Source organism: Macrosteles quadrilineatus, unplaced genomic scaffold, assembly GCF_028750875.1.
Source record: "Macrosteles quadrilineatus isolate MER2022 unplaced genomic scaffold, UCM_ALF_1.0 Scaffold_8__2_contigs__length_117827958, whole genome shotgun sequence".
NCBI classification, from domain to species: Eukaryota; Metazoa; Arthropoda; class Insecta; order Hemiptera; family Cicadellidae; genus Macrosteles; species Macrosteles quadrilineatus.
In genome coordinates this window covers 88,097,974-88,124,979 of record NW_026542601.1, presented here as the reverse complement: position 1 = coordinate 88,124,979, position 27,006 = coordinate 88,097,974, and the positions used below count along the sequence as shown (strand labels likewise).

The 27,006-nt window shown below is 36.9% G+C and overlaps 1 protein-coding gene across 1 annotated transcript in view; it reads right to left on the bottom strand.

The window, feature by feature from the left end:
- Positions 1–23,948, bottom strand: part of LOC129000917 (uncharacterized protein C05D11.1-like) — a 28,391-nt gene extending 4,443 nt beyond the window's left edge. Inside the window, exons 1-18 of the mRNA XM_054428001.1 lie at positions 23,635–23,948; positions 20,761–20,901; positions 19,419–19,519; positions 16,394–16,603; positions 14,714–14,836; positions 13,840–13,994; positions 13,434–13,533; positions 12,266–12,367; positions 11,691–11,858; positions 8,152–8,363; positions 6,766–6,808; positions 5,329–5,502; positions 4,093–4,329; positions 3,625–3,805; positions 2,726–2,978; positions 1,582–1,768; positions 1,165–1,308; positions 511–671 (exon numbers count right to left, since the gene is read on the bottom strand). Of these exons, the coding sequence (XP_054283976.1) occupies positions 511–671; positions 1,165–1,308; positions 1,582–1,768; positions 2,726–2,978; positions 3,625–3,805; positions 4,093–4,329; positions 5,329–5,502; positions 6,766–6,808; positions 8,152–8,363; positions 11,691–11,858; positions 12,266–12,367; positions 13,434–13,533; positions 13,840–13,994; positions 14,714–14,836; positions 16,394–16,603; positions 19,419–19,519; positions 20,761–20,901; positions 23,635–23,809 (2,867 nt within the window). The 5' untranslated portion in view covers positions 23,810–23,948. The remainder of the gene's footprint in view (positions 1–510; positions 672–1,164; positions 1,309–1,581; positions 1,769–2,725; positions 2,979–3,624; positions 3,806–4,092; positions 4,330–5,328; positions 5,503–6,765; positions 6,809–8,151; positions 8,364–11,690; positions 11,859–12,265; positions 12,368–13,433; positions 13,534–13,839; positions 13,995–14,713; positions 14,837–16,393; positions 16,604–19,418; positions 19,520–20,760; positions 20,902–23,634) is intronic.
- Positions 23,949–27,006: the final 3,058 nt, after the last annotated feature.

Genomic DNA, 27,006 nt, shown 5'->3' with positions numbered 1-27,006 from the left:
ATCACCATTATAAGGCACAAGGGCAATCCCTGACTATTGCCAATTTAAATTTAGAAAATGCATTTTACACAGCTTTTACAATTTTGTTTACAATGCTTTTTACACGTGGACAGCTGTAGGCCTATGTTGCGTGCTCACGTGGTGGTAGTTACGCCTTTAAAACTTATTTATTTATACACATAATGAAAAAACAAAAACATTGTTTATCCACTGACGATTAAGTAAAATAAATATTCTATTTTGGTTTTTGGTACCGGTACGGTATACATTTTTATTATTTATCGTAAAGAACATATTACCATTTAAAATAATAGTTGTTAGCGCAGCAACGCGTGTCGGGTAACTGCTAGTAACTTGAAAAAGATATTTACTTTTTTTCAAAAGAGCACTGCTTTCAAAAAGATTAAATATAAAATAGCTTTTATTTTGGCAATGCAGATTTTCAGATAAGTGGGACTGTATTTAAATGCAATATTTTTCAAATTACAAATTTCTAAGATAAATTTTTACCTGTTGTAATTATGGTCGACATGTTTGAAGTAAGACAACAGCGACTGAGCCACTACATCCCCGATGCTCTTCTCTCTCTCAATGATCTCAAAGATGAGCGAGCTTTTGGCCGACTCAAACAGCGAGTCCTCCCATGTTACATCGTCTGCCAACTTTTCATCCTAGGAAGCAAACAGAGTTTCATATTTGTAAATTTTTTTCTTTGTGAGATGACAACCTAATTGACATGGGGAGAAAATTGCAGACATTTTGGATGCATCCGGCAATTCATAATTAGGACAAAACAACCCAGAAAAATCACCATCTAACAATTATTACATAAAAATTAGTAATTTCAAAAAAATGCAAAATATGAGTGTAAAAAATAGAGGTGCAATAGACACCTTTTAATTACAGCTTGTTAGGGAGCTTGGTAGTCATGAACTACCAACATCAGCTAATTGTTTTGTGCCGTCTTAATGCTGTTATTGCTTGAATAGCAATAATACTGCTAAAATTGAGATGGAGAGTAAAAAAAGGCTACTACTTAGTATCTAGACAAAACTTAGTAGACTACAACTTAGTATCTTAGTAACTTAGTAGACTTTGTTAGTAGACTAGACAAAATCTGAAGACTTAATGGTTGGGGGTGGTTATTGTAGTTGAAACACTCACAAGGATGACTTTAGTTTTGTTGTAGGCACCGATGACATTGGTAGCTTTGTAGAAAGTGAGGTAGAGAAGTCCTTCGTTTGGTCGAGGGATCATGTTGTACGAGTAGGCAAACCCTTGGCCTCTGATCAGTCTCCACATTGGACCCTGCGACATGTTCAAAGAGACACTGATAAACAGGAACATATTTTGCAATTTTACTAACAATTTATGTTGTATAAAACCCAGGCCCTTGTGCTCTATGTAGATACTTAACCTGTTGTGAAACTAAGCTAGACTGGTTGAGCAGCGCTGCATTTGAATCTTATTTACTGTAATTGGTCTTTTGCTATGCCATAATAAAGAAAAAAAAAATAACTGCATTATGCAAAAAAATATTTAGTTCTCACTAATTTTCAAACACCCCTACACTGATCCTACCTCGAGCTGTGTGAGATACTGCAGGAAGACCAGCAGGGGCGCCAGGTCAGGGTCTAGGAAGTCCCGTATTGCCGGTGCCGTGTGGCAGTAGTACGCTGACTCCACTGCGCCTATCCCAACCACACAGTTGTGTATCTTGGAGGCTGAGGAGTCCTGCAGTAGCTCCCAGTCAGAGGTGACTCGTAGTCTGTGGGGAAAAAATCAGAGCTTACACCTCCATGGAAAACATCTTTAGTTTCTTAGTTCAAACAGTTTAAATATGGAACCCGTAATACTGGAGGATATCTTGGAAGAATCTAGACATTTTTGGATGCTTCCAAGTAAAATATATTTCTGATCTTTAGGACGGGTTTACATTTTATTTGGAATCCGTCCAACTGACTGCAATATCAATACCGCCACGTCGCAAGTGACGATGAGACATCTAAAGCTCTCCAAAATTGCTGATGACCCTTCACGATGGTTCTGCAAATCCAAGAGACAATGATGATGTCTCCTTGACCACGGGAGATGCTCACAGTGGCACCATGATCATGGGAGTTGTTAATGATGGCTGTGTAGTCGGAGGATGTTCACTAAAGGTGCTGTGATTGCGGGAGATGTTAAAAATGTCTCCAACACTGCAGAAGAGGTTCACAGTTTCGCTGTGTTGCAGGAGCCATTAGTGATTCAACCGCGATCGTAGGACATGTGTACAATGGCAAAGAGATCACGGGACATTAAAAGATGGCGCAGCGAATGCAGAATACTATGATGATGTCCTCCATGATTGTGGGAGATATTTATGATGTCGTCGCTATAGCATATGACGTCCCCAGGACCATGGATTATAATTATTTGTACCCCAGGATCATGGATTATAATTATTTGTAGCTATTTACTTTGGGAGAAGATTATTTTGTCTTTGAAATTACAGGATATGTTGTGGCCTTCCATGAAAACACAATAGTAATAACTGTACAACAATGACTAAAACAGATTGTGTTTGTTATTATTGTAATTTGCAAGGATTAAAAGTCAAGATTTTAAAAACAAATTAAAGTTATACAAGGATCAATTTGGTCCCGTTCCAGTTCTGGAAAAATCAGGAAGGAAATACGAATCATGTCCAAAACTAAAAGTACAGTCCCCTAATTTGACCTACTTGTGTCTGTGTGGAGAGTGTGTGTCTGGCAGGAGCTGTCCCCACAGTGAGCCAGGGTTGGGGAACCTCGCAGCCAGTGTGTCCAGGTTGGCTGCCAGGTGTACCACCATGTTGGAAGGGTGAGTCACCATCTTGCGCACCTGGTCTATCTCGGCCACTACCCGGTCACACTCCTCGGGGGAGTTGAGTCTGTCCAGCAACTGTGATAGGAACTTGTGCTGTCGGAGCACACTGGCCGTGTGGTGGTTACTTTCTGAAACAACAACCAGTCTGAGTAAAAGCAATTACTTATGTTTTAGGTCTTCTTAGATGTTTGATTGGAACATGGAATGCTGCTAGCATTAAAACAAAGAATTTAATACTGAACAGAAAATGTAGGAAATTTCACTGTCACCAACAGCATTGAAACTATAAGAGGTTTAATCTTATTCTTAATACGTAGGCTTCTGAAGCTATTATCATTAGAACCCTGCCTTAGTGGTTTTAACATCAACTGAAGATTGCTGCCTAATGTTTTGATTCCTATATTCCTTCCCTGTGACAAACTCAACCCCTACTTTAAACAGATCTAAACTGACAACCCTTACTCCCAGCTGAGCCACTGAAAAATGCCTGAGCAAAATGTACTCTCTGGATTTTATATTCAAATTAGTAGCTTTCCCACGATTAGCAAAACAGTATGAACCTAGTGTTTGAAAGTCTATCAAAGCCACAAGAAAACAACTAGAGTACCTTTCAAACGCTTTGTATTTTCTTGGAAACCAAAGAAATGGGAAACTATTTCTAAAACATTTTACCGCAATCAGAGGAAAGCTTTGCATAAAAACGATAATGCATAATAGTGATAATGCACGAAGACAAAGTGCAAACAAACATACATTTGATTATAGATGAAATACCTTTGGTGTAGAGAAGACCTTTCATGAGTTCCCTGACGATGGTGTTGCCTTTTCTCTTGACTTGTGCCACATCGTTGACCATCTTGGCAGCAATGATCTTGAGTCTCTCAGCGTTGAGGTGAGTGTTGTATAGAAGCTCCTTCACCCACTCTATCCCTCTCTCATACTTGCTTGGCTCCAGCTTCATACAGAGCAGATGGTTACAAAACTACTTCTCAGTAAGAGACAGTCACAAAAAACCAAATACCATCTCCGCAGCAAACCTGCAGACTAAGTGAATTTCCTTCTACCTACTGGGGTGTGGGTAGTTGGTCAGGATAAGCCAACGGAATGTAATAGAGCAAACGACAAAACCAACATCTCATACAGTGATAAATATAATGTTCAGAGAACCATTTTCAATATTATAGATTACAATACTATTGACAACGTAACTAATCTGTACTAGTGTGAGCCACTCCGTATTACCTGCAGCATGAGAGAGCCAGTCTGACAGTAGGGTCCACACTGGAAGCGTGACGTGGTCTCCAGTCCCAGTCTGGTGACAGCAGCTACAGTGTCTGCCTCTAGCTGAGCCACAACCTCCTCCCAGGGTACCAGGTGATCTCCCCGCTGGACCGGACACTCCAGCAATGCCTCAAACAGCAGCGGCAGGTACGGCCTCAGCGCCGACTGCACCTCCACTGTGTCCATCAGCACGAATATCTGCAGCATTTGTCAAGTACACACCATGAAACTTACCACTCGCTGGCGTGAAGAAACCATGTGTTGCATGCTGTGAAATTTTCCTATTCACCATCTCAAAATTGTTCAATAAGCTGCAGGATCTTTGGTCTTCAGACCTTTCAGTAATGTACTCTGATGCCCCATATGTACTATGCCTTTCTATCCTTGATTTTAACCTCACTTTCTTTTTAAACAGGTTAAAGGAGTTTTGTAGTCTAATTAACCTCTTTTAAGTTGCTTTTGATACAATTACAAATTCCGCTAGAACCGATTCATCTAGGCCTACTTGTAATGTGTAGCCAAGTGTACTTAAAAAGCAACTGTGAGTAGGCTACACCTGGCTAGTTTACAATTTGGTTTGCTCAAAAGCCGGTGAATGGCATGGAATGTTGCCAAGAAGCCAGATTTTTCCAGTACTTTTTAATAAAGAGTGCATCAAAGTACACTGGGCTAGGTTATGTGATGAAGGTAAAAAGTTAGCTTGCAGCTTGTAAACAAGATACGTGTACTGGATACTTAAGGTTGAGAGTGATTTGGGATTGTTTATTCATACGAGAGTTATCCAATGAAGGTCTTTTATGAGCTCCAGTCCGGACCAAGCCAGTTTGTGCAATCTGACAACAGTGCTGTGTTCTTTACTTCCCTCACTACTAATCTAACAGTAAGTGATTCGTTTGTCAGATAAGGTAAGAAAAAGTTCCATAGAATAAACACCGCATGCATGCACAGAAAAATTCCTGCAGGCTACCAGACAGTTGTACACATAAATCTTGGGCAGCGTCTCAATTTCTACAGTTATGAGGGTGAGTAAATCGTGATGCCATAAAAGTATCACCTGTTTAAATAAAAGTAGAACTTGATTTAAATTTGTCAAGAAAAATTTCAAATACAAGTTTGCAATGCAAAAGACTTAACACTATATTTTTACAGACAAATGAACAAATTTATTTTAGTTTCATTGAGTAATGTATCACTCACATAAACAAAGTTGGTGGTGATGTGATCCACTTGTATGTATACGGGGACTTGACTAGTATCAAACATGGGATGAGGCTGTTTGGAGTCTGTGGTGAACGTCTGTATCCTGTGGAACTGTATTGACTCAATACTGGGAATGTTGACTGACTTGAGCATACCAGCTGGTGGAGGGATCTAAAGGGAAACACCCAAACAATCATAAAAAATTATCATAAAACACAAACATTTAACTAGAAGCTGACGATTCGGCTAGATAACAGATAACTATCATTAGAGCAGTTAACCGGAAAAAGTGTCGGGCAGTCAAACATTGAAGACCAATTTGTAGGCTTGGTTCTCAAATATTTCTTTATGAGTTATAGTTCATCATTTCTTCACTTTTTATGGATATAGTTTGGTAACTAAGGTATATAAAAAAAAAATAGAACCGAAACGATCCTTCACTAAAACAAACACACAAACTTTCAGCCTTATAACACAGTATACTCTTGATAATTCGAAATTGGTGGACCAGGCAAATAAATTTGAATTATAAGAGTTTTAAATTACCGTATCAGAAAGTTTGATTTATCGGGAGGAAAATAAACCATTTGAATTCAAAAGAGTTCATTTTTTTACTGTATTATGTAAGGTACATAAACTAAAATGGAATGGGAATGTTAAGCTCCTTTCCATAGCTTTGGGTTTTTAAATCAAACCTCCTACAGGCATGTTTCAACGTGGTTGTCTAAACCACATAACTAAACACTCTTTTAGTCTAAAATATTCACTTATTGTGGTTCTTTTTCTTCCGGCATTCAGTCAAAACAATTTTGCCTTTTTTTATCGTAGACAACGTATTTGGAGGGATTTGAAAAGTATTTTAACTTCTGATTTTAGCCTACCACTTTCTACTGCTGCAATCCCTTTCCCGCAAACAAAAGGGACTTGTATTTAAGCTTAGTTTCCATGACATTAAAACAATTTTAACTTCGGCCACCGTTCCACACAACAAACAGGTTAAACAAAAAGATCACAGATAACTAAAAAAAACTTGTTTTAACAGGATGAATAGTTTCCTGTTATGACAGGCAAAAAACTGCAAATCAGCCTACCCTCTGCTTGGACTTCAAAATATTGAGTGTATCAAGAAGCATCGTAAAACTTCAAAATATTAATAGTTCCTCTACGGACTGAGCTTTTATTTTGAATTATCGAAAGTTTCGATTGATCAAGTGCTTGAATTAACGAGAGTAGACTGTATTAGTATGATAGTTGATGTGCGGATTCTATATTGTATATTAAGTTGCCCTTTTAGTTTAGCTTCACAAGTTTGTTTATGGGAAAGAGGTATTTATTTATACAACACTCGATTATTGGCTCATATGAACTAATCTTTTTTCCTCATTTAAGCGAGTATTAATAGGATCAATCATGTACATCTATTATGTTCCTTACCTCATTCTGTTCCATGGCCTGAGTCAACATCAATTCCTTTTCCCTGTAAATCAGAAAAAGTGGATTTAGTAATAAAATAAGAAACAGGCTAAATAAATCATTTTTGAAGTCAAACGAATATCTTATCATTAATTTTTAAGAACTACCTATCAATGAAAAGTGTAATAATCAAACCCAGCCAAATTATAAATTACCTTAGTTTTCATTGAAAACTACGGTAATTTATAATTTGACTGGGTTTGATTATTACAGAATATCAGACTTGGTAGTAACGATTACAATAACGTAACGATTACTGTAATCGGTACATTTTTTAGTAAGGTCTGTGACTCACCCGTTACATCTTAAAACAAGTAACTTGTAATTGGTAATCGTTACAAAACATTAGTAACGTTTACTGGTAATAGTAACGGGAAAAAATTACTTTTGTTACATTGTATTGATAAAAATAATTTGCAAATTAAAACTTTAAATTCAGTACATCATTCAGAGACAAGGGTGGTTGTTGGTAAAGAAGAGAAAGCGGGCTCGGCCAGTTTGTTGACCCTAGCTCCGCTACCTGACCATTCCCAGTAGCGAACACAATAAAATTTGTTTTGACTCAAACCATCCCTATGTTAGACTTCTGTCAGTCACATCAGTCCAAAGTCCATCAACGCATCAATGGTAGTGAACAACATTCCTGACACTGTGGTTGGTGCATGTGCTTCCAGTCTGTTTTGGTGTTTGTTGTGGTACAAAACAAAGTGTAGTTTAAAGTTTAGTTTATAGGTCTAATTTATATGTTTATCCGTTCAGTTGTCACAAAGTTTTATTAAATATCCTGTAGTTTGAAAATATCCAATTATGGGTGATTTTTTATGACCATGAAAAAATCCTTGGATTATGAGTGAGCTTAAAAATAGAGTCATGACTTATGCTGCTTTTTTACAACCGAGGTGCGCAGCAATAAAGCATGGCGCACAGCTAGTTTTTATAACGTTATGACACAATTCTATGACAAAATTCAATAAACATGGAGAAAATTCTTTCATCAACAATAAGAAATGTATACAAATACAAATTACGTTCCAGACATTCCTAGAATAAAGGAATAATGTGTGAGAGCGAATCTGCTCTCACACATTATTTTTACTATGATCTATCAATTAAAAGGGCCATTAATAGTGCCACTAGCACTAACACTACAAACTAGGGTTCTGGATACAACCACACAGACAGAAACTTATAACCAAGAACTAACTTGTCAGCCATCATCAGTAGACCTACAGTTTTCCGTAACAGCTGTCAAACGCTACAGGTTGGCAGAATGTCTGTTAGGTCAAGACAGGTTGTCTGTCTTGTTCATAATTTTTTAACAGTAAACTATTGTTTTATATTTCTTACTTGAGCCCGTCCACCCCCAGCAGGTCCCGTTGACTTTGCACTCTCAGTTTCTCCTCCCTCGCCATCTCCTGTTGCTCGTCCACACTAGGCACTCCCCTCACAGTCACACTGGCCCCTGTCAGTAAGTACTGCTTGATCAGGGACGTCCAGAATGTCATGTCTTCCTCCTGCATCTTGTACAGATCTGCCACTTGGTTCAGTCTCTGGTCCAGCTAGATTGGAACATCTTTGTTATTGTGATTGTTTATAAAATATTGTTTTATGTTAAACTAGTCTACCTGTTGCTCAAATTCCAGCAATTGCCAAGTATTACAGGCAATATTTTAAAACGTGAATAACAGTAATAATTTCTGATGACTAGACTTTCCTATTTTTCCATATTTTGCAAATCGGCTCTTTCAATGATTGTTCAAGAAATGCAGCACAGAGTTAATTCAGTTTTCTTTTTAGTATATCAAATTGTCCAGGCTTTCTAGCTTTTTTCCACTGTAATATTTACGCCAACCCAAATAGCCTAGTAAATATTCCATTTCAACCAAGTCAGTAAATGTTTGTAGCACACGTTTCTTTAAATTGCAACTAAAATATTAACAGCAATTAAATTATCCAGCTGATCATAATGTAAACAAATATGTTCTCCATAAGGATAACAGGGGAACTTTAAAAGCCACTGGGGCAGAGCCCGAGGGACTTTTTCTAAAAAGTAAGGTCAGTTTGCAAATATAAACGCCTAGACGAACATTTTGGTATATAATACGTGGGGTTTAAATCTAAAAAAAAATGCCTTATTGTTCACAAAGTCTCATGTAGCGTATTAATAATATAGCATTGAAAAAAAAAACCAACAATCCTTCCACCTTGACTGCACCCTTCCTGGACAAGCAGGTTACTTGGCCTAGAATGGGAAAAAAATTTAAAATAAATACCCCCGCCGCAGAAAACCTGCAGACTAAGTGAATTTCTATTTACCAGGCTGGATTTCTACTAAAATATTCCCTTATTGTCAGATTTATTTCTATTTATTTGCCAAATTTGATTAAATCAAATATATCCATAAACAAGCAAGCTGCAACAGTTTATTTATCTTATCTTACTAATATTATAAATGTGAAAATTTGTGTGTTTGTTTGAATTTCAATCACGCATTAACTACTGGACGGATTCGGCTGAAATTTGGAATGATGATAGCTCACATTCCCGATTAACATATAGGCATATTCTTATCTCAAAAATCCTTTCGGGCTCCGCCCCAGTGGCTCTGTAGTTCCCCATGTTAACCTTATGAGTATTAATATTTAAAGGGAATTAAAAATTTAGTCAACTGTTTCAACTAAAAAAGTTGGTTCTATGATATGCAAAATGATATGGTAGAACATTATGGCTCTAGTAGATGTCTAATACTAAAGTATACTGTAAATTTAAAGAATGAAATTTTATCAAACTGTGTCAATCCCCATTGCAAACGCAAAGCTTGAGTATAAATGCAATAAGCATTTTATACTTATAATGCCAATCCCGTACGAAGGATGGGTAGGCTACTCTGCTAGTTCTCCATAAGAATAACATGAGAATTTTAAATTTACAATTTTTTGAATTATCTCCGTTACCGTTAGGCATACAACAACGCTTCAACTTACAAAATTGTTGTTCAAAGGTTTATTGCACACATTTTCCATCACGATGGTAAAAAAACAAGATAACAATATTCATTGTACAAAATTATTATTTATTTTTTTAAGCAATTCAACATGTAGGCTATCGGAAAGAAATTGTGAAATTTTGTGTTTCTAGCGTCAAAAATGGGAAAACCAAATTTTACCCCATAAAACCCCATTCCCATAGTACGATCATGCTGGTTCACGAACTTGTTTGAATTAACGTAGGTTAACAGGTTTGTACCAAATTTCATAAAAATCGGAATGTATATGAGATTGAACGGTTTTTGGCCTCTGAGGACCTCAAAACAAAAAAGCAAACCGGTCCTGGGTTAGTAATAGCTTATTCCCTATTTGGGAAATTTTCTAAAAGTGGATTGGAAATAATTAATTGTATTTCTTTAAACTAAAAATGAAACTGATAGGATATATTTCTTTTCAGTCTGTTAATATTTAGAAAAGTGGTTAATATAAAGTGTAATCCCTCTTTAAATGTATAGCAACAGATCATAAATAAAAATTGGTTATGTTATTGTTTTGTATAAGATTTGAGATTGAAATGAACATTATATGGCAAATTTTAAAAGGGATTTATGTTTTTAAAACATGTTTATGTTATGTGAAGCGAAAAAAAGGTATTTTCACTTTTCAATGAGAAGCGTGATATGCCATGGTCATAGCGCTTCTGCAGAACGCGGGAAAAACATCACAGAATATTTAACCTAATCCAAAACATCTAAATCAAGATGAAGTAATAAAAACTTTCATAAATTTCGGTGGCATTTTGGTATATTTTGATGTTAATTTTAGTCTCGAGCATGCTAGATGTAATGTTTACTTTAAAGTAGTTACATGTTAGCTTTAAACAACACAATACCATAAAACATATTTATGGCCTACCTTTAAATCTTATCATAGTGTAGGAAGAACTTTTATGATCTTCTTTACAGTTCTACAACTTGTTATCATGGCATAAAATCGTAAAGGTATTTGTTTTCACTGGGATTTTAAGCTTTGTGAGATAATAAATTTTATGAGCCATACTTCAAAAACTCGATTGAATGAAATAAAGACATTGCTTTGCAAAGCTCAGGTTAGATTTTCATTAAAACACTTTGCTGATCATCAAAGTAGATTTCATAGCAACTAACATAGAGATCAATACAAATATAAGATAAGACATATTGTCTTATAGTTTTTGCTCACATATAAAACGTTTCATGGTGCAAATTTCAAGAACCAGGACCTATTTACAGTTCAAACAAAGAGACTAGGCAAATGACCAGACTAGAGTAGTCTGAGAAGGGGTTTTGATTTGAAAACTTTCCGGCCAACGCTGCAAGGGAAGTAGGTTATTTTACTGTCTCGTTAGCAAGTCATCATACATAACAGAACAGCTGGTAGTGACAGAGCTGTGCATCTAGATATCTAGGTTGTTTTTTACAACTATATGTGTAGAATATGCCAACCCAATCCTGCAAAAATTCAAGTAATTCATAACTAATTACTTCAATAGCCTAGTAACATTGACTAAAGATAGTATACATTCCATTCTCATGTTTAGGTGTCACCAGTCTGAGAATTAAATGGAAACATGGTTGAATTGAACCACTGACAAAAATGCTAAACTAAATTACAGATTTATGTCAAATACACCAACTTTTGAACCCAGCCATACAGAAAGGACAACTTTATTGTAAACTAATGTAATGTTCTTCATCAAATTAACAAAGTAAAAAAATATAATTATTAAATATAAAAAATATAATAGTAAAAAATATAAATAAATCTAATACTATCTCAATAGACTATGTTTTTATATAGAAAAAAATGGCTACTGCTGGTCAAAGATGTTAGTACATATTGAGCTACTCAGCTACTAACGTCTTGCTTGGTGTTGCCGTACAACATGTCCCCGATGGCCATGAAGGCAATGCTGTCGTGAGGACTGTTCTCCAGATGACTCAAACACTCCAGTCTGTGACGGTTGACGACAGTTGACAACCGCTTCATGACTATTGGCTCCTGTCCACTCACTATCTTCTCCAGCACCTATAATGAACACAAGGTGTCAACCACGTATAGATTAACCTTTTTAGAGGATGCATAGTTTGAAATGGTCAACATTAATTTTCTTTACAAATAATAATGAGTTTATTGTTTATTCATAACATGAAAATGTATTCTTCTAAATTAGAATGAGTTACGTGGTGTAACTATGATTTTGTTTAACGATTAGGAAGTACAAAATAACTTGGGTGACAGTTTAAATGCACTGCAACAAATTGACAAAGAAAATGTTGTTGTTTGATTTTATTACATTAGAGCCTAGGCCTACATATATATTGTACATTTTATATTGATACATCTACTTAAAATTAAATAATTAATACTTCATTTAAATCACTGTTTTAAGACTGGGACTAATATGAATGAAGTATAGGAGTTTTAGAACTTACCTGCATAAGCCGATCCTTCACCGCACCAATCTTAGCAACTGGCACATTTTCAAATTGTAGCATCAAAACGGATTCAGAGTTTTCTACCAGCGAGTATGAAACCTGCAGAAAGCAAACAAAATTGAAATTTGTTACGTTTAAAGTAAAGTGGTAGTTTTAGCGAATTTCCCATATAGGGAAAACATTATTACTGTAGGTCTCATAGAAAGACCTAGACCCGGGATCGATTAACTTTTTTGTTTTGATGTCCCCAGAGGCCATGAAACCAAAACACCAAAATCCGCTCAGAATCATATATATTATGTGTCCGTTTTAAATTCCAATTTGAATTAAACTGGAACGAGTAAACCTACATGTCTGTGCATGTATCGTAACATGTCTAGATAAGGTAGGGAATCAAAACACAATCGGTTTAGTTAAACCTGACACTTATCTAAAAGCAGTTACTGTAATGTAGGGGAGCAAAGGACACCCCATTCATTGTGAATCGAACAATACCAGATGAGTCATCACTCAGGACACTGGACCAGATAGAGGCGAGGTGACAGGTGATGCACGCACTCCGGCCAAAGACCTGACCTTGGCCTACTTGGAGGGAATTTGGCATGCAAAAATATGACTCATCTGGTATCATTCGATTCATAACAAAACGAGGAAAGTCCTACAAACATATTTATGTTTGTTGTAGTTATGACTGGGACGGGTGGCGTCGTCCTGTAATCCAGCTACTAGGAGGTCACGAATTGTGGATATTTATAGGCATGCACTGTGGATGCAATACTTACTGGTGTGGATTAACGTCCGCACGAGTGAGTACTACGACTATCCGCGGTACTATCCTGATAATTAGACCAATTCGTATATACCAAGGAAAAATATGGTTCGGATTCCACTATAAACTGTAGGTCCCTTAGTTGCCATTAGCTGTATCGGCTATTAATTAACAGCTGTGTCTAAGGAATGTCGGCCTTAGTCACTAACAAGACTACAAGATCGCGCCAATCCTACACTCATCTTCATTCATACTTGGCTTAAAATACCTACTATGTATGGTCGCCATTTCATTGAACAGTATTAACAGTAAGATAACCTAACCAAACATAGCTGCCACAGCGTGCTGTATGAGGGTGGCCACCGTATAATACGAAAGTACCCTAAAACAATTTACCTTGCTGCAATATGGATCGGAGATCTCCACAAACTCTTTGGGCAGCGGGCTGACTGAAGTGTCTGTCATGTACTTCATCAACACTGAACATGCAGCCAATCTAGGAGAAAAGTAGAATTGATCAACAAGTACAACTACTAATACAAACTCATGTCTTCAAAATAATTACCAGGCCAGTAATCCAGAAACATTTGTTATTACTTGATAGAAATATGGAATCAAATAAGAAAAGAAAGGGAACTTTAGTATTAAACACATTTTACAGTATAATCTTTGGGAAAATGTATGGGCTAGTCCTAGAAATAAGGAGATTGGAAGGGAAAACACAACATAGTTGGACAATGGCATCCTGAGAGAAATTTATACTAATCAAGATGTAGGCCTAGTTTTTAAAGTGAAGCCTCACTTGTATAGATCAGTGACAGCAGAAGGTCCCCGCCAGCCAACATAGACCATCCCATTGTCCTCTTCATCACAGGGAAACTTGACTTCAATGTCGGCAGACTCTTTCAACGGAGGCACAGGGTCCTGCCACGGCCGCTTGAATTGCTCTCTTGTACCCTGACAAACATAACCTTTTTTTAAAAACTACAATACACTACAAAACTTCACAGTAGGTGCTACGGTAAAATTTAGGAATGAAAAAACTTTATTGCAGCCATTGCATTTTTAGTTAGATAAGATCAAATTTGAAATGAAATAGTTAAAAAAAAATTATCAGCAATCGATGAAATTTACGATTTAACCATTAACTATTTAGCTATATTTAAGTAATATTGCAAAAAGGTGTCTATACTAGTAGCAAAACCCGGAATTAGCAATAGAATTAATTTTTCCTGTTTTCATAGATTAACACATATCTTGATACCTACTAGAAATATGTTAAATATTCTTTGTAACACACATTTCCTCAAATTGCAACTAAAATATTAACAGCAATTAAACTATCCAGCTTCGTATCATAATGTAAACAAATATGTTGTACATAAGGATAACATGGGAAGTTTAAAAGCCACTGGGGCAGAGCCCAAGGGGCTTTTTCCAAAATGTAAGGTCAGTTTGCAAATCTACACACCTCGACAAAAATTTTGGTGTATAATAAGTGGGGTTAAATCTTAAAACAAAAAAGCCTTATTGTAAGTTTCATGTAGCGTACTAATAAAATAGATTTACTGTTATGTCTAAATTTATTAAAAGCCATTAAAAATTTCAATGCTCTGGATAACTCGACAACCTCTGGGTCGAAAATTGGTTTTACTTAACAACAATTAATTACCAACCTTGGAAGCGATTTTCTGCTCAAAAGGCTCTAGAGTTTTGAACAGGTCTTCCGGCTTCACTTGTCCAGTGATAATCAACGTAAGGTTTTCTGGTCGGTAGAACTCTTTGTGGTACGCTCGCACCTGTGGTACGACCAAATATTTAACATTCTAAACCACAGAATTGAACATACTGAAAGTAGGCTAGCTGATAGAAGACTAATCATCTGTCAAGCTATTTTTGGTTGAATCTTAAAGTTTTTTAAAATATAAATAAATACTTTTGTTGTGGCAGTAACGTATCAAAACTATGCAAGTCATTTCACTCAACCAAAACTCTGTTTTATTATAATTTGTGTAATATAAAACTATAAAAAAATATAATGTGTTGCTAAATAGAATATTAAACTATAACTTTTAGTCCTCGTATAGAACTAGCCACAAAATTAAATAGGTCAGATTAAGTTGTTGAATCCTGATTAGATACACAGACCACAGGTCCACATTGGTTGTGGTTTTCACATCCTTTCTTTATTTTATCCCAATATTTCGGATTCTCTTAATCACAACCACAAATAATATACACAGTTAAACCCACATTACAACTTACGTCATTATAACCACAATAGAAAATTTGATCTATTCTCTAACTGTACCCTCTTTTATGCAAGTATCAACAGCTGGCAATTCTCTAAAAAATTTATAACAATCAAAGTTGTTATGTTATTAATTTCCACTAGCTTAACACCTTACAAGGACCTTGCAGTGATGATAAGGACCAAGCAAGGCCGCACTAGAAAAAACAGGCCATGCTGCAGCACGGGCAGCGCAACACTTCGTCACAGTGGTGGATAGTTGTACTAAACTCTTAATACTCTTAACATTAAAATCTTACAAACAGCCAGCTTGTTTATTTACCTAAAACATATGGGAATGGTGATGGCAAAGAATTTATCAATGACATCCATCCACTAGCATGACGTCATGGATCCTGCAGCATGGCCTGTTTTTCTAATGGGTCCTTCCAAGGCCCCACTAGAAAAACAGGCCATGCTGCAGGATCCATGACGTCACGTTAGTGGATAGATTCATTGATAAATTCACTGCCATATCCCATATGTTTTAGGTAAATAAGCTGGCTGTTTGTCAGATTTTAATGTTAGATAAGATTTTAGTACAACTATCCACCACAGTGACGTAGTGTTGCGCTGCCCGTGCTGCAGCATGGCCTGTTTTTCTAGTGGGGCCTGGTAAGGACACACCTGGTGTCCAGCAAGGCTGAACAAAATTAAAGGCCATTTTTTTTTTATTGTTCTGTTTGGCCAATGGCCAAATTCAAGAATTCTAGAAATTTAAATGCAAATTTTGAAGTAGGTAGGCTACAATTTATATGAATTCAATGTATAATTTTTACAGTAAAATGTTATCATATATAATTTTTTTGTCCAGTGATTGTTGCAGTATCCAAACAATTTCCTCAGTCATAGTGACAATCTGATTGGTTGGTTTACACCAACTCTTCCCAGCATCTCCCCAAACACACTGACATTATAATCGTCCCCTGCAACACCTCCGAGAATCTCCTGCGGTCACTATTTTCATGACTCTTGAACTATTCTATATTTCCTGGTCCCATACAAAATTCACATTCCATTCACAGACTTTACATGGTCAGTTGGCGATACCCTGAACTCACATTACCTTGTCATTGTTGACAGTCTCGCGCAGGTTCCTCATGATGCCGCCGGTCTCACTCTTGTAGCCGCAGTGTCCCGGGTAGATGGTCCTCAGCAGCTGCAGGTACACTCTAGACTCTCCTGTGTTCTCCCTCCCTTGCATCTCACAATACACCACCCCAGCATCCTCTCCCTCGCCCGTCACATGGTGTACCTCCGTCACAAACGCTGAGTCCTACAGAGAAAACATTACAAATGAAATATGTAATTGAATGGTCATAGTTCCAATATTTGAGATAATTTAATTGTAAAATAAAAACAGTAAAATTTGATTTAGCATCTCAAGCAGCGACGCTTATGCCTCGGCCGAGGAAATCGTGATTTGAGCCGGACCAGATTATTCGGAGTTCGACCGTCGACTCGTTCACGAGAAGCCCCTTCTGACACGAATTACGATCACGCCATACATGGTGTCTACTAAACCTGTTTTAAAAAATTCAAGGAGTTTTCCAGGAGAATTCAAGACAAATTCCAGAATTTTAAGAGCTACTATTGCAACCCACTCAACTAATCGCAACCCGCTAATAATAATTTATTATTATTTGAAACAAAACTTTTCCAAAGAATAATATTTTATACAACATAATAAAACAGTATAATTGGTAGGTAAGGCGACACCAGTTATCATCTCCGGCGATCATGGGAATACCGGTGAGCATATCTTGCAGTCTCGTCAACACCGGGAACTGATCGTGGCAAAACAGGTTCACACATTTTATGATTTCAGCAACACCGATAATCGTCTCCCGCGATCGCGGCAATACCCGTGAGCCTATCTTGCGGTTTCGGCAACACCGATAATCGTCTCCCGCGATCGCGGCAATACCCGTGCCGTGAGCCTATCTTGCGGTTTCGTGGACACCGATAATCGTCTCCCGCGATCACGGCAATACCCGTGAGCCTATCTTGCGGTTTCGGCAACACCGATAATTGTCTCGTCTCCCGCGATCGCGGCAATGCCCGTGAGCATATCTTGCGGTTTCGGCGACACCGATAATCATCTCTCGTGATTGCGGCAATACCCGTGAGCATATCTTGCGGTTTCAGCGACACCGATAATCGTCTCTCGCGATCGCGGCAATACCCGTGAACATATCTTGCGGTTTCGGCGACACCGATAAACGTCTCCCGCGATCGCGGCAACAAAAGCGGTAGTATTTCGATTAGCCGACAATTCCGATGACCGGGCTCCGGATTCCCGGAGGTTTGGGTGGATTCCTGGATTTTTCCAGGACATTTCAAGGTAAGATAACATTCCCGGAGTTTTCCTGGTTTTCTGGAATTTCCCGGAGAGTAGACACCATGCCATACCACTACGTTATCCATTCAGGTTAGCTAAGTTCGTTGTTAGACTTTCTAACGTTCATTTTATTTTTGTTTTGTCTAAATTTCAATAACTTAGCTTTCGCCGATTGAGTCTTGACCCGCCAGTTCCTGCCGGTCAGTGACTAGCGGTGGATATCTTTCGGTTTGATTCAAATTAATTGGCTTCGAAATTACGATTTCTCCGTTCGCTTAACGAATAATTACCACGCCTTAATTATTTCTCGTTTTTCACCGTTTTACCCCGAGACTTATCGACCAAGTTCTAAACCCAGTCTTTGGCGGGTGAAAGAATCAAGACTTGGGAGTGTTAAGATTTGATCACGTAGTTACGAATATTAGTATCAAATCTATTTTAAATCATCCCGCGATAAATTCTCCATTTCAATTATATTAATTAGGCCCCGACGACTCTGTAGGAATTGCTTTTTACATTATATTTGATTTTATTATCTACCAACGTCTTTAGCCAGATAGTTTACAGTTTATTACGAGTATTTAAATCACACTTTGATTCTGGGTGATTACATCATTATCCTTAAACCTTTTAGTAAACTAACTGCAGATTCTTGTTTTCAAGAATCTATTGCATTTCCCCCGTTTGTTATATTTTCTTTAAAAATTATTTGGATGTGTTAAAATTTATGATAAAAAGCGCGTATTTTAACATTTTTACCAACTTTTTAGCCCAACATTAAAAAAAAATATTCAAATTTTAAAAAAGCGCCGGACTTATAATAATATTTATCGAAAAATATGACACCAAGATCTTTCAAATCGGTTCAAAATTGGGGCTACAAACAGTAAGAACCAAAACCCTTGCATTTGCACGTTAGACAGGGAAGAGCGCAGCCTTAATCTTCCTTGTTGTATAAGGAAAACATTCAACACTTGCTGGGTAAAATTGCCGTAAAAAATAATCTCAGTGAATAAATTCTGAGCATAATTAAGCCTACTTTTAGGTAATTAAGTTTACAGCAATATAATTTTTAAGTTTATAAATAATGTCTTAAATGTTTAAAAACATTAGGTACAACAATATTATAGAAGGAATAAAAAACCAAGGCTTATTAAAGAAAAAAAAAGGATATTTTCAAATGTTGCTACAATGCTAGAGATTAATCATAGGGTCAAAGTAACATATAAAGAGGTCAAAAATGTCATTATAGAGTGACACAGGGTCATTGAGCTGAATAAAGAGGTCAAAGGGCTCAATGTGTGATTTGCTACATACTAAAACAGACTTTGCACTATCAGGAGCAACACAGAAGTTACGCTGGGAGCAAATAGAAGGTAATTAATGTAACTTTGGTACAGTAAGTACTGCCTGCAAGCTATAATCATTAAATAAAACTAGGTGGCTTACGCAGAGTCATCAGGGCATTATAATACTGGTTTGAAGCTAATGGACTAAAACTTAATCAAGATAAAACTCAACAATTAAATTTTTGTACTGCACAGTCAGGGGGATCAGTTGATACCCCTAAGTAACCGTGCAAAATTCTTTCGTTTGGAACTGGATATTAATTTTTCTTGGAACTGTAATGATAATATTATTAGTAAAATAAATTCAGCCTGTTATATTTGATAACAGCGCATGATCGCGCAATATGCAAGTTTAGGTAGGTACCTTAGAAAGCTCATAAAGCTGGATACAAGACACTCACCGTAAGAGTGGGGTACAGAATATGGTCCAAGTAGATGGGGATGAGTGAAAGGAACCCCTCACTGCCAGCTGTTGTCATCGTGTAGCAAGTGTGGTCTGTATCTATAACATACACAGACACACATTGAGTGACTCTAAGCTTACCAATAGATTTACCAATCAATGTTGGTCCTCTTCTTTTATGGGGGGTTTAGTCGGTTTTATTATACCAAGCCATAAGCAGATTAACTATTGTATTTATTTGAAGTTATACCAGTTGACCACAAGATAAAATTAATGACACTTAGAATAGGTATCTCTTGTCAACTAAATACAAATTTAATCAGAAAGTGTCCCGCTTTCACAAGAATGTTGTCCTAGATCCTTAGTTTCAGTAGAATTCAGGAGAGTGTACGTTTTGAGTTAGCTTAATGTTTGTTTACGTTGTGAGTGCTGGAAAAGGAACCTTGAGTCGGCCATGTTATTTTGCCATAACTGACATGTGGTAGGTCTAGCCATGTAGTTACTAACCTATATAAACCTATTGATAACTTTTAATCACAGAATAGAACAGGCCTGTTCTATCTGAAACAAGGTAGGCTACAGTAGAACCTCTCTAATCTGGCACTGAGCTAGTCCAGCCCTCCTTTAATCCGGCGATATCAAGTTGGCGCCCGCAAAGCAGTGTGGAGGGATTGAGACATGTTACAGTACTAGATCGGTTAGTACTCAGTAGTAGTTGGGTACCGTGAATGTTTTTAAAATTAGTGCTGGTAGTCGAATGTCCTCTGCCCTGAACGTTTTCGGTGACCAGTTTGGTTTTATTTAGTATGCTGTGCTACATATTCTAACTTCACATTGTAAAATAAGTAATTGAAAATGTCACAGTGTACAACAAAGACATAGGCTCACTTCAAGTAAAACATTGACACTTGTAAATAAAAGAAAACAAGATTTTAAAAATACTTGAAAAGTGATATTAAAAATGTCTAACCTTACTAATGAATAACTTGGACATGCCACAATACACGACATAAGAAAGAACATTGCAAAGATTAAATTGTTTTGCAAAAATATTGACAGTTCAAAAAGAAACAGAATAACTTAGAGAACGGGTGAGTTTCTACAAGATGAGGACAATCTATAGCCTATGCTTGGTTTGATTTAATTTACAACAAAATAGGTTTTTAACCTGACGTGAGTTAACCATAAACCTTACAAAACACGACTCGTATAGTCGCTGCCACTACAGAAACCAACTAGCCTGACTATAATAGTCACGCTACCAGTAGGGTGGTCAAGTTATAGCCTGATTGAAATAACAGGTATAAATGGAACTAAGTTATAGTCTACTAGTTATTTACCTGTCCATGCATTAGTCCCAGAAGCCAGACATCTATTGGCCAAGAGATCCAGAACGCCTTTGTATGGGTACTGTTCACTCCCCAGAAAAACCAAATGTTCCAGAGTATGGGGCAAACCGTCATCATCATGGGCCTCAGTAGCTGAAAAAAAAAAAAAACTTAAATCAGGCCAACGTCAGTGTAAGTTATGCGGAAGCCATGTCAGTAACATTTTTTCTTCATCTCATTTTCAGGAAGGCTCTCCATTCCCTTTTTATAGGTTCACTCAAAACAAATAGGCCTATAGGTACCGGTATATCATGATTTCATGATTATGTTTAACTTACAACAGTAGGCTACCGGTACTTTAATTTTAATTTTATAATGGCAGTGACACACTATCGATCTTTTCCCCAATCAAGACCGGTGGGGCACACGGGAGGGACTAAGGCTAACATATCTTGTAGTGTCTGCGTTCGCCGCTAGGACTGCTAAGTTGAACAAATTTAAATTAGTTTTTAATTTTTTGTTATAAAATTAACTTTTTAATTATAAAATATTGTTTTAAAATTATAAAATAAATTTTTAATTTTTAAAATTAAAGTGTCATAACATAACCTAACCAACCAGACTTGCTGATAATATAAAAACTATATAAGATAAAAATCTAATTAATGATTACTTATAATTTTTAATTAATTATAAAATTAATTTTAAAATTTAGTATTATAAAATTAAACTGTCATAACCTAACCTAACCAACCAAACTTGCTGATATGAAAAATTTGTTGACAAAAAGTAAGTACTGCCAGTGGGTTTCGAACCCCGGACCTCCTGAACACCAATCCGAAACGCTTCCAACTATGCCACGAACGCCGCTGAAATCACATCGTTTCGTTACGGTAATCGTGTCGCCTCAAGAGAAGACATTAACCACTAGAGATATGACGTCACTACACCTTTAGCCTTAGTCCCTTCCGTGTGCCCATTCCCAATCAAGACCCCAAACTGAGCAGGGAGAAGGGAGGTAAATATCAGCAAAATTTCAACCCGAACATTTTTTCAATCAAGACCAAGGCCACACGAATTCTACCGAGCCCAGTATAGGCCTAAGGGAGTAGAGAGAGATGGAGAGCGTGTTTGAGTAAGAACGTGAGAGGTGTTCTAAAAAGAGTGTTTCAGTAATTATGAATTGATTGGTTTTATTCATTAAATAATATGTTACAGCTATGATAATTTTTTAATTGCCTTTATTTAATTTTTTAATTGCCTTTGCAAATTTTACAAATTAAGTTAAAAAACAAACAGAGAGAGATTAAATACGGTAACTAATGTCAACAATTTGTACAATTATTATCAGCCTCTTTCAACTATACCTAGCATAAGAGGACAATATTTATTACAGTAGTGGAAGGTTTTTTTTTAAATTACAGTTGCGTAGCCTACTTAAAACATTTATTGGGAGAACTTAAGGGAAAATAAAACGTATTCAGAAATTTACCATTTATTAATGTAGGTTAAATTTACTTATCAATTAGGCTACATGATTCAAGTTTAAAATTATTGATAGGCCTATCATTGGTTTAATGGCTTCAACTTGTAAAAAAAACATTTACAACCTTGATCAAACAAACCACAATTTAATAAAGTTACTTACAACACAAATGCCTATAATATATTACCCAAAATATTTTTATTTTACCAATTAAGTTAAAGAGGGTAGTTGCCATATTAAATTAGAACTATCAATGCTAGCGCTGGCGGCCGTTCACTGCGGCACTTGCGATAGCGTACGGGGCAAAACCGTGACACACTACCATACATCACTGCACTCCGTACATATGCAACCAATCTTTTCTTTGATCTTTAAAAAAAAACCCTCTAAAGCGCTCATCTCTTTGCTCAGCCTGATGTCTGGATCACTGTATGGACCCCTTGAACCTGTTCCATTCTACCTCCCTTCTTCCTGCTCCGTTTGGGGTCCTGATCAGGGAAAAATTGATAGTGTGTCACCGTCTTAACTGTATTGATCTACCACCTAGCCTTAACTTTAGGTAGGCCCTCAGCCTAGCCGTAAGTTAACTAAGTACCGGTACCGTATTTTGTTCCTCAATAAAGTAAAAAGGGGGTTGTTCCTGCAACACATTTGTTTGCTTCTCTTGTGCTTTCATTGGGTAACTTATATTTATCTTTTACATTAGGCCAACTGTTAAAATATTTTCAACATTAGGTAGGCCTATGTTTATTATAAATACACGAACATGAACATTTAATTTACATTGATAGGCCTATCACACGCACATGACGTGGACAGTCCCGTGCATCATCTACTACCTGCACCGCGACCGTTTGTGTCGTGTACATGTGATAGGGTAAAATCTATTGAAATTATCGATTCGATTAGTAAACCTTCATCCGATTTTTTCATCGTCCGCAAGTTTGGTTAAGGTTGTGACAGTTTCATTTTCTAATTGATATAAGTTTAATTAACAAACATTGATTACCGGTATTAATTGCCATTTTCAATCGATATTAGCGTAGCCTAATTAAGAAACTGTACCCAAGTGAAATAATAATCCCAACTGCCCCAGCAACCAGCCAGGCCCCCCTAACTAAGCAGGCCTAGCCTGCTTCACTAATTATCTAACGATTGTTTTGAAAGAAGCTGAGTAACTTATTCTGCCACTACAGCTTCATTGTGCAAGCACCACCGAGTATTTCAAAGGCCTTCATCTCTCAGATGCCAAGCCTAGGTCAAAGTAGGCCTACAGGTTCTAGCCTAATATTTCATTAGCCAAGAGTAAAGAATGAAATAGCCTAATTTTCTTCAGAATAGCCAATTACAATACAGTACACAATATTACAATTAAGATGAGTTTATAAATTTGAACTTACCTAAACAGAAATAGCCATTGACAACCGGCCCTTCAACTTCGGCCAACACAATTGTTAATCCGGTAAGGGACGATTTGTATTTATGAACTGGAATTAAATCATTTGCTTTAGATGAGCAGACTAGGTAAAAATTGCTCTCTGCTTTAGCAGGGGGAGATTTGTCTACAGGAGCCATCCTTAAAAGAGAAATCAGCGACCCTATTTTTCAAGTAACTTCAAAGATAATGATACAACGAAACTATAACCTAACAGATTGGAATGGAAAACAGGAGATAATCAGCCTAGATCATCCCTGTGAAATCATATATCAATCAATCCGATCCGAATCCGACAAACCAAACAAGCGACAAAAGCCGACAGACAAGTGGATCTGCTAGCTAGCCAGTGCTATTCTCACTATTCTCAGCTGATTTTGATTTTATAGAAGAAGAAAAATAAATAATTCCAAATCTGCTGATCCGCAGTCCGCACGATCCGCATATATAACAGGATTCCAACACAACAATCTTAAAATCAAGCAGTGAATATAGCACTCATGCATTGTAAGGGTTTTGTTTTTGAAAGAATTTTTATTTTGATTCGAAAGACTATTTTATTTGATTTTGAAGGAAATGTTATTTTACTTATGAAGATAGCTTTATTTTAGTAAATATGAATATGATTTTAACCCCAAGGTGTATTTATTATTTCGTCAAGTATAAATTTCGTCAAGTATAAATAATTAATTTAAAACAGAAGAATATTTTGTTCTTATAGCCGAGACGGGCTTTGTTGTCATCAGGACGTATCAGTTGTTAAGAGCGATAAGGCCACTGAGCTAAAATTATAACTGGAGGTAGCACTGCCATGGCAGAAGTCTGTCAAAAGCGAGTCGCTGATTTTGTTAGGTTGGTATAGCAGTAAGTTTTCTTACCATAGCAATAACATGGCTTCTTATAACTAGGTTGGTATAGCAGTGAGTATTTTTGTCATACTTGAATACTTTTAATACTTTAATAATTTTCTTTGAAATGGCGACCATACAAAGTAGGTATTTTAAGCCAAGTATAATAATAGTTATAGCAATAATATGGCTTCTTATGACACCAGACTCACGCAAACATGGCGGCTGGCGACACGCATCTTTGACATTCAGTGCTACCTCCAGTTAGATTTATAGCTCAGTGGATAAGGCGCGGGCGAGCAGTGCACCGTCGAGCCGCCCGTCCAAGCGCGCTGGAACCTGCCGCCGTACAATACCTCGCGACCTTTGCACTGCTCCTGCCCTCACAGGAGGGTATATAAAGGGCTCTGGGTACGGTGGTAGGACAGTTAAGACCCAGCACTCGTACGGTGCGGGTTAGTAGAGTGTAGCAGCACATGGTGCACCGCTAACCCGTAGTAAGGTAAGTTTAGGATAAAGGATAAACGTGTGCAATAGTTATATATTGCACCGTACGGAATTTAAACGAGCGTTAAGGGAAACGTATGCAATAGTTATATATTGCACCGTACGCTGAGGAAGCGTGTGCAATAGCTATATATTGAACCGCTCGGGGTTAGAGTAGGCGTAAGGGATTTCGGCCCACACGTTTACTTTTATCCAACGTCGACTTTCGGCCATCGAGGCATATTATCAAAGTTTATTTCCGATCGATTACAAGGTCTGTGATAGCTGTGATGTAAAGAGTTGTATTGGAGCATAGATAAAACATACGGAGTAAGCTTTTGCTTGACTCATACTCATTTCTGAGCTTAGACTTAGTAATAACATTAAATAGAACCTTGGACGAAATTACCCGCGCTTAGACTGTTTTATCCGGCAAAATTTATTTGTGAGCTACGTTTTTCGACACCCCGGTAATTTTAACCTCCCAGTATAAACTAAAATACCCAGCCTAATGATTATTAACAAGCTTATTGGCTCATGGCCTCATTTTATTACAATCCCACAAATCCCTAGTTCTTACAATATACTGTATATTTCCAAAGTACTATAGATTAAAGCTTTAATCTCTTTGAGATATTATTTATAACTGGAGTCACTACTCTCTGGTTGAACATTATAGAAAAACGTGCCACTGTTATTGCTCGTTTGTTTTCGGTGTTTCGTGTTGTTAGGTTGGCCGTGTGATCGGTTGGTGGGATGCTGTCCAATTTCAATTCTATCTAACCTAATCATACTATATTTATTTGGGACTATCCGTTATTTCAAGGACTCTTCAAATCAAAAACTTATTTAAGCTATTATTGCACGTTAAAACCTGTGGTTTTAAAGTTATTTTGAAACTTTATAAATTGTGTTTGATAGTTATCAATTATCAATTATTTAAGATGGGGACGCCACTATGTGCGTATTTTAACCCAAATATGAGTGAAGGATGAGTGTAGGATGAGTGGCGCGATCTTGTAGTCTTGTTAGTGACTAAGTCAGACATGTTCCTTAGACACAGCTGTTAATTAATAGCCCATACAGCTAATGGCAACTAAGGGACCTACAGTTTATTGTGGAATCCGAACCACATTTTCCCTCGTAATTAACGAATTGGTCTAATTATTAGGATAGTACTGCGGATAGTCGTAGTACTCACTAGCGCGGACGTTAATCCACACCAGTGAGCATCACATCCACAGTGCATCCCTATAAATATCCACAATTCGTGACCTCCTAGTAGCTGGATTACAGGACGACATAAGATAACTTGGCAGGCAGGTAACACAAGCTCATTAATTCGCGTATTATTAATTTAAATTTAAAAATTAATTAAAAGATTGAAAATAAAACATATAGAATTGGAAACCAAAACAATACTTGAATTTAAAAACTATTTTTTAAATTTAAAGTGAAGTAAATATTCCAATAGCCCAGCTAACCAAGCTTTCATATTTTTTAAAAGATATACAAATACTATTAGCTGCATCCAAAACAAAAGCAGCTGTTAAAACCCTAACTTATTGCGATGTTGATGTTGCCACTTCAGAGAATTGGACAACTATTCTGTGTATAGTCAATGCAAGTAGTGTTGTCTAGCACCAGACGTCCCATAAGATAACATAACATGGCAGAAATGTGACATCAGCTCATTAATTTGCGTATCGTTCATTCAAATTACAATTTATTAATACGAGCTGTTGGCCAGTCCTACGTACGGGAATCAAGTAGTCGATTAAAACTAAAAATATAATTCAGAACAGCTAGTTTATACACGCATAAAGAAAAATTCGGACAGTTTAACAATTTTTACTGCATTTAAGGCCATTTTATGTAAGCTATTCCCTGTCTGTGAGGGTATGGAAATCTAAGTGCCATTTTGTCATCAATACTAAGTAGTTTAACCTATACAATTTTTTTAACACTAACCTCGTTCCACCCTGTATAACACAGAACCAACT